General features: G+C 44.2%; 2 protein-coding genes across 2 annotated transcripts; one reads left to right on the top strand and one right to left on the bottom strand.

Moving 5' to 3' along the window:
• The first annotated feature begins 274 nt into the window (after positions 1-274).
• Positions 275-4,205, top strand: LOC120647213 (2-dehydro-3-deoxygluconokinase-like). The gene is made up of 6 exons (XM_039923894.1): positions 275-783; positions 1,367-1,614; positions 1,777-2,068; positions 2,509-2,661; positions 2,775-3,018; positions 3,504-4,205. The coding sequence occupies exons 1-6, from the start codon at positions 424-426 to the stop codon at positions 3,641-3,643; spliced, it is 1,437 nt and encodes a 478-aa protein (XP_039779828.1). The 5' UTR covers positions 275-423; the 3' UTR covers positions 3,644-4,205.
• A 434-nt stretch (positions 4,206-4,639) lies between these two features.
• LOC120647212 (myosin-binding protein 1-like) lies at positions 4,640-9,781 on the bottom strand. The gene is made up of 7 exons (XM_039923892.1): positions 9,487-9,781; positions 9,253-9,338; positions 8,961-9,088; positions 8,176-8,509; positions 6,738-8,085; positions 5,298-6,661; positions 4,640-5,021 (listed from the first exon to the last, which is right to left on the bottom strand). Exons 5-6 carry the CDS (start codon positions 7,732-7,734, stop codon positions 5,310-5,312), a joined length of 2,349 nt encoding a protein of 782 aa, XP_039779826.1. The 5' UTR covers positions 7,735-8,085; positions 8,176-8,509; positions 8,961-9,088; positions 9,253-9,338; positions 9,487-9,781; the 3' UTR covers positions 4,640-5,021; positions 5,298-5,309.
• Positions 9,782-10,090: the final 309 nt, after the last annotated feature.

Below are 10,090 nucleotides of genomic sequence, written 5' to 3'. Positions count from 1 at the left end.
GCGACGAACAAATAATCTATTTATTTCAAGTATTCTAAAAATTTGAGAAAGGAGCATGTGGATCCACTTTTTTGGGTTAAACAGACACTACATGCGGACGCAGGGATAATGCATAGTACGCACGTTCTCGAGGCTTAATTAATCCATAGTCGTCCAATTAGAAACACACACACGAAACATCATTAATTAATCATCAATAGTCGTCCGTGGCACAAGTCCTCTCGAAGGGCCACCATTCATCTCTCTCTTCGCCTCAAAGCTCACTGCTCACCCCCCATCCGGCCATCCTCTTCCAATTTTGCGGGTTCCCTCCCTCCCCTCGCTGAGGCCTCTGGCGGCCGCCGCGTGCCCGCGTCGTTCGTTCCAGCCCACCATCCACTCCGCCCACCTCGGGCGCGGCCCCCTCCCAAATCTCCTCCCCCCATGGCGCTCCAAACCCTAAACCCTCACCGGCACCCGGCCGCCGCCTCCCCGACCCCGGCGCCCGTCCCGCGCCGCGGCCACGCGCCGCAGCCCATCCTCCACCTCTCGCCCCGCCGCCGCCTCGCGGGCTGCGCCGCCCGCCCACGCGCCGTCGCGGCCGCTGTCTCGGGGGCCGTCAACGAGGCGCGGAGGCGGGGGCGGCCGCCGCACGGGGCCGGGGAGGGCGGGAAGGAGGCGGACCTCGCCACGCTCGGGAACCTCTGCGTCGACGTCGTGCTCAGCGTGCCCCAGCTCCCGCCGGCGCCGTGGGAGGAGCGGAAGGCATACATGGAGCGCCTCGCGGCCTCGCCGCCCGATCAGGTCGGACATCTTGGATCAAATCGTTGTTGTTGTTGTTGTTGTTGTGACAAAAACTAGGGCTCTCGAGCAATTCGTTGCTTGGATTTGACGTTAGATACAGACATGATGTGAAGAAGTAGAAATGTATGAGCACTAGCTTTCGATTATATATATATATATTTTTTAATTCGGCTACAGATTCCCTTTGTCGACTGGGAAGTCTTACATTATTTTCACTTTATGTTGTTATATTCTTTAGCTGTATTTAGCATTAGATTGAGTGGTGGAGAATAATTGGGAACTTTCAGTGACAACTAGAAGTTGATGGCTCAATATGGATAAGCTTGTAATCAATGTCTATGTTTGTGAGCTTGATTGTGGTTTCGGGGAATGGAACTGGAAAAACGTTGTAGCTATATTTTTGGTTGCTAGTTTCTGGTGAGATTTATCTGCTTGTGAGAAACGCAGACAACTGGGTCTGATGTTTATTATTCTATCATATAAGAACACTATGACCGATTTGTGTCTAATGCTCCCTGAACCACATGATGCAATACCCAGTTGTCATATGTTCTTAACATTTTGTATTCTTTAACTTGAACAGAAATTCTGGGAGGCTGGTGGGAACTGCAACTTAGCCTTTGCTGCAGCTAGGCTTGGGCTTCGCTGTTCCACGCTGGGGCATGTAGGAGAGGAAATGTATGGGAAATTCGTTCTTGATGTGCTTCAGGCGGAGGGTATCAGTGTTGTTGGGATGCTTGAAAATACTGATGCTACTGCATGCCGTCAGGCCTATGAGACACTTCTATGTTGGGTTCTTGTAGACCCATTTCAGAAACATGGTTTCTGCAGGTTAGAGCTAACAGTTTTCATACCCTGTGTTTCTTTTTGGAAGGAGTCTTGATATTTTTATTATGCTATTATTAGGGTCCATGTTAGCTAATCTAACTTTTTCATTGGTTTCTTTGCAATGTGCTTGGTCATTTATCAGTGTTGCTTTCTTTGCAATATCAGCCGTGCAGACTTCAGTGAAGAGCCAGCTTTCAGTTGGATATGTAAGCTCCCGGCAGATATCAGGACAGCAATTAATCACTCCAAAATACTGTTTTGCAATGGCTATGCTTTCGATGAATTCTTTCCTGATGTGATCGCATCCTCTATTAACTGCGCAATTGATGCGGGAACAGCAGTGTTTTTTGATCCTGGTCCCCGTGGAAAATCTCTCTTAAATGGGACCCTGGATGAGCAGAGAGCACTTGAGCATGCTCTGAGGCTCAGTGATGTTCTCCTTTTGACATCAGATGAGGTTAGCTGACGTACATGCAACTGTAGTTTCCAATTACTACTTGAGTACATTATGCAAATTCTCATTATAGTGGGATGATGAAAATTGATCATTTATCCAGCCTAATATTCTTGTATCACATTTCTTTACCTGACTGGATTCTCTACGAAAGGTTCATTGAGCTATAAATGATTTACATTTTGTGGTTTTTCTGTTTGTTTCTGTTGTGGTTGGTAAAACCTGAATATTTGTCTCTGGCTTTTTCCTTTTCCTTTATCTTAAAAAGAATGGTTAAATAAAGATATTGCAAATTCTGTCTTTCTAAAAGATTTAGTATACCACAAAACATTGCTATGCTTTTTTTAAAAAAAAAAGTTTGCATAGTGTGTCCCTTTTTGGAACGCAGCTAAGTTGCATATTCTGTTTTTACTTATTTCTTTTTTCTCATATTTGTTTGACAGGCTGAATCTCTAACGAATGTCAAAAACCCAATAGAGGCTGGGCAAGAGTTGCTAAAGAGGGGGATCCGCACAAAGCAGGTTGTCATCAAAATGGGTTCCAAGGGATCAATCATGATCACTAAGAATGTTGTTTCCTGTGCACCATCTTTCAAGGTACTCACTGTACTGATATGTGGCCTTCATTTCTGAAGTTTGACAAAAGTAACCAAAGTTACATTCTGATTTATCATACTGTTAATTCTCACTATGCTCCCTGTTTTCATTAGATTAATGTTGTGGACACGGTTGGATGCGGAGATAGCTTTACTGCTGCTATAGCTTTCGGGTTCCTCCATGACTTGCCAGCGGTTAACACACTGACACTAGCAAATGCAGTTGGTGCTGCCACCGCCACTGGCTGTGGGGCAGGTAGGAATGTTGCTCACCTGGATAAAGTACTACAGCTCTTGAGAGAATCCAATCTCAATGAAGACACAGCATGGAGTGAGCTGATTGAAGCAAGCTCTCGATGTCCTGAGCATAGTCACAAAGTTCCTGGGTCGACCGGGTCGAGGAACGGGGTCGAGGGTCGAGGGTCGTCACTTTATAAAATTGTGGTACGAAGAGGGTATACATCTATGGAACGATAAATTATTATGTGGAACGCGACCCTGATTCATCGGGGTCGATATCTTCGGGTCGATAAAGACAAAAACTATATATGTGCTACTAATGAAGAAACTAATCTGCACAAGCATATAAGAAACGTATAAAAGAGTACATTTAGACCATGCTACACGTACTCAGCTCATTGTCTAACAAAAACCACACCAATCCACTGTCCTTAACCTCCTTATCCCAACTAAATCTGCTAGTAATGGGGCTGCGACCCCTTTCAAACCGGGACACGATCCAACCTTGAATGGGACACTGACCCTCTTCGACCCCGACCCTCGAATCGGAACGGTGTTCCCGGGTCGAGGGACGAGGCATCGACCCCGAATCCTGTGACTATGGTCCTGAGGTCACAGTTCTGTCTAGGACAGCAGTCAATGGTTTCAGCAAGCACCTTGTGCATGTTCCTGTTTGTGATGTAGTTTCTGACCTTCTGCCTATGTTTGAAGCTGTGTCAGAGCGAAGCACTGTCCAGGCTTGAATCCATGCTGAATAGTAGATGGCTGTATTCATTTTGTCATTCATATAGGTTATTCCTTTACCCCCACCATCACTCTGTTTTCAGGTGATCACTGATAGTTGGAGGGTCCAGGTAAAGCTATTTGTTGAGAAGAATGTGGTTTCTGGTTTGTGAAGCTATTGTTAGCTCTACAGCTGGTGCCATCGTTGGAATGGTGGTAACATCTGAAGTTTTGTTCTAACCTGAGCGCGATTTGGTATTCTGAGTGTCTCCCTGGTTCATGAGTTATTTTCTTCTGATTTTTGTGATACCCTGATAGTTCTGTCACTTCTGAGGCTCTGTTTTGCTAGTGTACTGGCACCAAACTTGGTTTTCGTGAGAGTTTTAATCTTCACCTCAAGATCGATGCTGCACCTGATACTGCAGAAGTTTATATTAGAAATGAATCTCCGATTGAGTGGTACTCCAGTGACAGGTGCTGACTTAGTTTTATCATGATTGTGTTCTTTTCTTTACGAGTGTATTTGGTTTTCCATGTAGTACACAACCTCCAGTAAGACTTGCTTGATTACTTCTTATATGACATAGCAGTGCTCCTGCTTTTCTTTTTAAAAAAAGAAATGCATCTCCTATTGAGAAATTTTTTTTTGCGTGTTTAGAGATGAAGGCAATTACCCCAGATAATCTCCACTCTGGTTCGACTTTCTTTGTTAAACTGGAGCGCAGGGGCAGCTGCTAGTTACACGGTGCTGGATGCAGTCCTGTTGTTTTTGTTCACTCACGGCAGATTTCTCATGATAGTTTCGCGAAAGAAAAACATGTTTTGAGCTTTTCATTGCCTAAAAGAAAACTGATTAGCAATCGTCAATAAGATTGCTACAGCATCTTGTTGCCTGTCATTTTGTCATGCGCTAAACCCTTCTATGCTGATCAGGCACAGTTTTCACATTCTGGCATCATGGAATGGCGAACTTCAGAAATTCAGAACGTGATGTTTGTGCATTGTGGATGTGGGCGTGCAGCAGGACATGCGTCCCAAGTGTCGGGGCGAACTCATTTGTCATGATCAACAGCTGGTTTACTAACTGAACTGATCTCAATAAGGCCTCGTAATTTTAATTACACTGACAAACTAGCTCCTAACAAGTAACAACCACCACCACCACCACCAGACGACAATGTACAAGACATATCTAAAGCCGCCAGAGACTGCTGGCAACAGCAAAATTTGAAGTCACATTCAGCAAGTTCAGGAGGTGCGCATGATCTGTGTTGCCAAGCAAAATCACATCCAGAAGATCGTCAGCTGCTGCCATTTGCCAGACCTTTGAGCTGGAAAATTTTTCAACAATGAAGTTTGCCATATGGTGCACTAACAGTAGCAGCTCAGCGGCAGAAACTGAAAGAAGAGGTTAACTGTATCAAAATGCTTAGATTGGAAACGTAATTCAATAAAATGATGAGAGTTACAACTGCGTATTGGGAAAAAAAAACAGAAGCAAATAACCAAAGGTTGGGTATACGATGATACAGCAGTTAGCGACTAAAAGATACACCTACATGACAATCTGGTGAAGATATATCCTTTGTAAGATCAATGATTCTGAAGTACTACTTTAATCTAAAGCATTCAAAATAATTGTTCACTACTAACAGATAAACTACAAACGATTACCTTCGATCAAGCTCATAGCACTGTCATGTCTCTTTGTTCAGCCATGATTCTTCGCAGCTCCCTCAAATGGCTAGTAATCTCCTGGATATATTGCACTCCATCACTGCTGCAATTAAGAGAACTTAGTATTTGCTTGAGAAAATTCTGATCGGCTTCAAGTGCCTTGAATCTAGTATTGAGGAGAGAAATGTCATGTTTAACGCTTGTCAGAGAACAATTTTTTGCAACATCTAATTGGGAACATGAAGGAGAACTTGTTTGGTTCTCAACATATTGATTTTCATCGTTTTGTCGAGAAGAAACTGATAAACTAATCACGTGCCCTTGAGGCATTTGAGAAGTCCCTATCTCTAAGTTTTGTAGATACTGGCCGCTGCTCACTAGGTTATCTGTCAATGGCCCATTCTGCAGAGTATCGTTTGTGCCACCCAAATCAAGTCTATTTATGGAAGACATGCCGAGTGTTTCCTCCAATCTGTGTAAAGAATCCAAAATCTTTGCCTTCTCATCTTCAAAATCAAACATGGTATGCCTCATGAAATCTGAGCCATCTAGGACTCCAAATGCTAAAGCTCCATCAGTAGCACTGAAATTTCCAACATCAAAAGGCTCATCATGAAGCCTGCTCCGATAACCCTCAAGTTCAGCTTCCAGGTCAAGTAATTCTTTTTCCCTTTCTGTAAGCAAGTCGTTTAACTTTTCAATTGCTTCCTGGTCATGATCAGCCTGCTCTTCCATCATCCGGAGATACTGCAGTGCTTCCATGTGCATTCCTGCCTTTTCCTCTTGCAACCTGTTGATCATAGCCATTGCTTCGCTTGCTGCCACCGCTGAAGCACTTCGTTCTGCCTCGAGCTCCTTATAAAGCATACTCATTTTTTTCCTGTTAACCTCAGCCTGCTGCTTCAAGCGTTCAATAGAACTTTCACCTTCATCTTCACTAGTGGCATTCACATCAAATGGCTCCAGATTTGAGTTGTTCCTCTCAAGAAATGGGGCCACACCAGTAGCATCACATTGCTTGTACTCATCAATCTGCGCGCTGATTCTGGGGCTTGTAGTCATCTCATTGAAAGGGACATCAAGGCCTCGCGCAGACAATTGGGACAGAAATGTCTTCACCTCTTGATTTGTTTTTGAATTGGTATCTCTAGCAGAGATTATTTCAGATAAACGAGGAGATTTAAGGTAGCCTCTACTGCCAGAAGCATTCTTGATGCTGTTGTTGCGGTTGACATGAGTGTCTGCACTTGAGCTTGTTCCAGCATTTGCAGAAGCGGTAAAATCATTCATAACTTCCTCATCAGGGCTTCCTGGAACACCCTCAAAAGAATCGCCGACTTCCTCGATACCAACAAGAAAAGCTACAATACAAATTTAACATGCTCAGAAATAGTTCAGGTTAGATAAAGGTGATAACGTTTTGGATAACGTACGTACTTTTCTCTTTTGCATGCTCTGCGCAAACTTGTTCAGGTGTAGCCTTCGGTTGCATGTCGATATTGTTATCACTTGAATTTGCATTGATTTGGCTCCAGTTGATTTCATCCAAACCATGCCCAATAGCATGATCCAAAGATTTTGCAACCTTGGTGCCACTAGAATGACTGTCAGTATCTCTTGCAGTATTCAGTGGTTGCTTGGGCTTCGTCATAACAGTATTATCAGAACTAAGCACTGACAAGCTGTTGGCACTGGAGATCATCGGTTGCAGCTGCACATCATGACTTGAGATGCCAACTGTTACTCCTCTAGCTTCATGAGATATTGCATGGCCAACATCATCATCACTATCTGAGATGTGAATCTCAGATTCAGAATCATGGCCAACCTTTAGTTTTCTGTAACCTTCAAAAGCCAAGTGATCAGAGTCGTCATCTGAAGAATGCCCAACACTTGCCATGGCTATGCTTCTTACTTTGTTCATATCATCACCTGGAAACCTGCTATTTTCATCCTCAGATAGCCTGTGTGAATTCCGTGCCTTCTTGAACCATACTGAACAACAAGAACACAGCTGCTTGTGCCTAGATCTTGATCGAGACTTCACCTTCTCCTTAACATTCAAGTTTGTCAGGTTACTAGGCTTGCCATCCGAGGTAGTGCAAGAAAGCAGGCACTTATCGCACATGTCATCAGAACATGCAAGCTTGTTGTGACTCTGGCAATATGATAAACGTGAGATTTCCAGCCTGTGTGCAGCACAAACCAGTTCTTCAGAGAACCAGGCCTTACCAAGTAGAAACCGATCCAATCTCGAGCAGAGCATACATGGTGATCGGAGCCTGCACATGCGTGCGAACCTTGTGGCCATGTATGACAGCACGGCGGTTGCAACAAGCATTATGATCAGGCAACACTCACTGATGGCATGGCGAAGCAAGGGCCAGAATTGCCGCGAAAAGTTTCGCGGCCTTACACGAGCTTGTGCAGCCATGGGAAGCTCAACGCACCCCCAATTCGCATGTAGGTTGCTCCAAAATATTATCTTTCCTATGAAGTTCCCATCAGTGAGGCACAAGGATACTAAAATCACACCACATTGTTGATGAGGAACGGGCAGTGTTAGAATCTTGGTCACCCATGCCAATCTGTGGTTCCAAAATATGAAAGCTTCCCCAGACAAATTTCACCAATGCAGCAAGAGGCTGCAAATATCCTCACAAACTTCACGAATGCAGAAGAAGCTGCAATTAGCAGGTTGCTTTGAGTCGCGTGCCAATGCTCCCACAAAATAGATCACGAGAACCCAATATTTCCACGAATGGATCACAAGATCCTCTCTTTCCTGCAAAATAGTTTCATAAATGTAGCATTTAGGGTTTCACATTGGCACCAGATTGTTCAGATTCGAAGGGGAATGCATTTCGGAACATACCAGCTATGCAGATCTTCGATCAAGAAGCTGCGTTTCCCTAAATCACCGATTTGGTAAGGCAAAAAACGAAATCGATACAGTGGAATCAACCAAAAGGTTCAGAAGTGTGGGGGGAAATCCCGAGAAATTGGGGGGGAAATGTTTCTGGTTGCAAAGCGGAGGCAAAATGGCTCCCCCTCTCTCGGTGCAGGATTCCGGAGGAGAGAGAGGGAACAGATGCCCGCCGTCTCCTCCCTGAACCCCGCATTTCTCTCTCTAGCCTTTGCATGTGATGTGAGGTTGAGAGATTTAAGCATGGCCTCCCGTTACAATAGGGGAAGAAGACCACCCAAGCCTGAAGAAAGAAAGCAAAAGAATATGCATTGGAAATCAGATCATAACAGAGACTTATATGTTCCTTCAAACCACCATTTGCTCAAAACATTGGACTATATCGATAGCATGGTGATGCTTTTTCGAAACGAAGTAACGATTGGCAGTCCTACTGTGAGAATGAGAGATGCATCACTAGATCTTCTTTTATCGTTTTATTATGAAAAAACCAATGAAACTCCAATGTGCATCTAGCTGAGTTGGCTAAGCTTATTCCGGACCTGCCTGTTTGTAAAGCAAAAATTTCACGGGAGCATTTTTTTCCAAGGATATTCACAAAAGCTAAGCTTGCTCTAACCATGGCATAATAATATATTTTCATATGTGGTCTTAGAAAATAAATGATGCATGCATTTCAATTATGAAAGCAAAAGGTATGGTGCAGCCTTGGGAGCTCAGTGCTCAGTTCATACAAGGTCCTAGAGGTGGTCAGCAGAATCTAGCTAGCTTGCCATTTGGTCCAACGCCGCGCCCATACAGAATCTAGCTAACATGTTGTTGGCTTCTTCGTTCCTCCACAACCTTCCAGCAAAATTCCTGCCTACACAAATCAAGAATTCTCCCATGAGTCCCTGTCATACAAAGCGTGGCATTGCGATTCCCTCATTCACACGGCCATCTTCTTGTGCAGAAATCCAAAAAAAAGGAAAGAAATAAAATGCAAGTAAATTACTAGATGAACGGCACGGTAAGGGTTAGCAATACCATGAGTCCCATCGCTTCTCTTTTCACCTCATCCCTACCTGTTTGCTCTGTCTTTCACAGCCCCACGAGAAGAAAAGCTCTCTTTGCTGCAGGCAAGTTTCTTAAACGCTAAGCTTGGAATCAAAACAACTGGCCGGGCAGGCAAGGCCATGCGATGCAACCCGGCCAGCGCGTCGACGCAGTACGTGCATGCAAAGCAAAAGAAATCCTTTGCTTGGGAATAAAATCATGTACCTGCATGTCTGCATCGTCGCAGCAGGCCTTGGTTCTCAGAGAAAGAAAGGCCAGCCTTTTTTTCTTCAGACGACTCTATGCGCGACTCTTAATCTGAATTGCTTCTGCAACAACAACACAATTACACGACCATGTCTTAGAGGAGCTCTAGATTGCTTTGTCATCGTCTCACTGTCCATATGGCGGCTAAATAATGTTTATCAGGATTCAGGAAGTAGAGCTAGCTAGTCATGAACTCATCATAGCTCATGCTGAGATGCATGCATGGCTATATATAAACGTTCCGAGAGGTGAGCAGGTTTGACTTGAACTAGAAAATCGTGATAAAATTGCTAATTTAGGATGTAAATTTCGATCTGTACTGTTCTTCATGCAAGATGTATACAAGTGGTGTGAAAGCGACGGCAGAGAAAGAAGCATCTTGTATATCAATCTGCCATAAGGCTGTGGAAAGTACGCACCAACCTTGCTCGGGCGATAACAAGCTTCCCTGCCTGCTTCTCTCTCCTATCTTAATCGTGCATATAAGTCTATGAACTCTCTCTCTCTCTCCACAAACAAATAAACACACTACTCCTGAATCTACATGAACGAACAAGCTTGC

Source organism: Panicum virgatum, chromosome 9K, assembly GCF_016808335.1.
Source record: "Panicum virgatum strain AP13 chromosome 9K, P.virgatum_v5, whole genome shotgun sequence".
Lineage (NCBI taxonomy): Eukaryota > Viridiplantae > Streptophyta > Magnoliopsida > Poales > Poaceae > Panicum > Panicum virgatum.
This window is presented reverse-complemented; position numbering and strand designations above follow the sequence as displayed.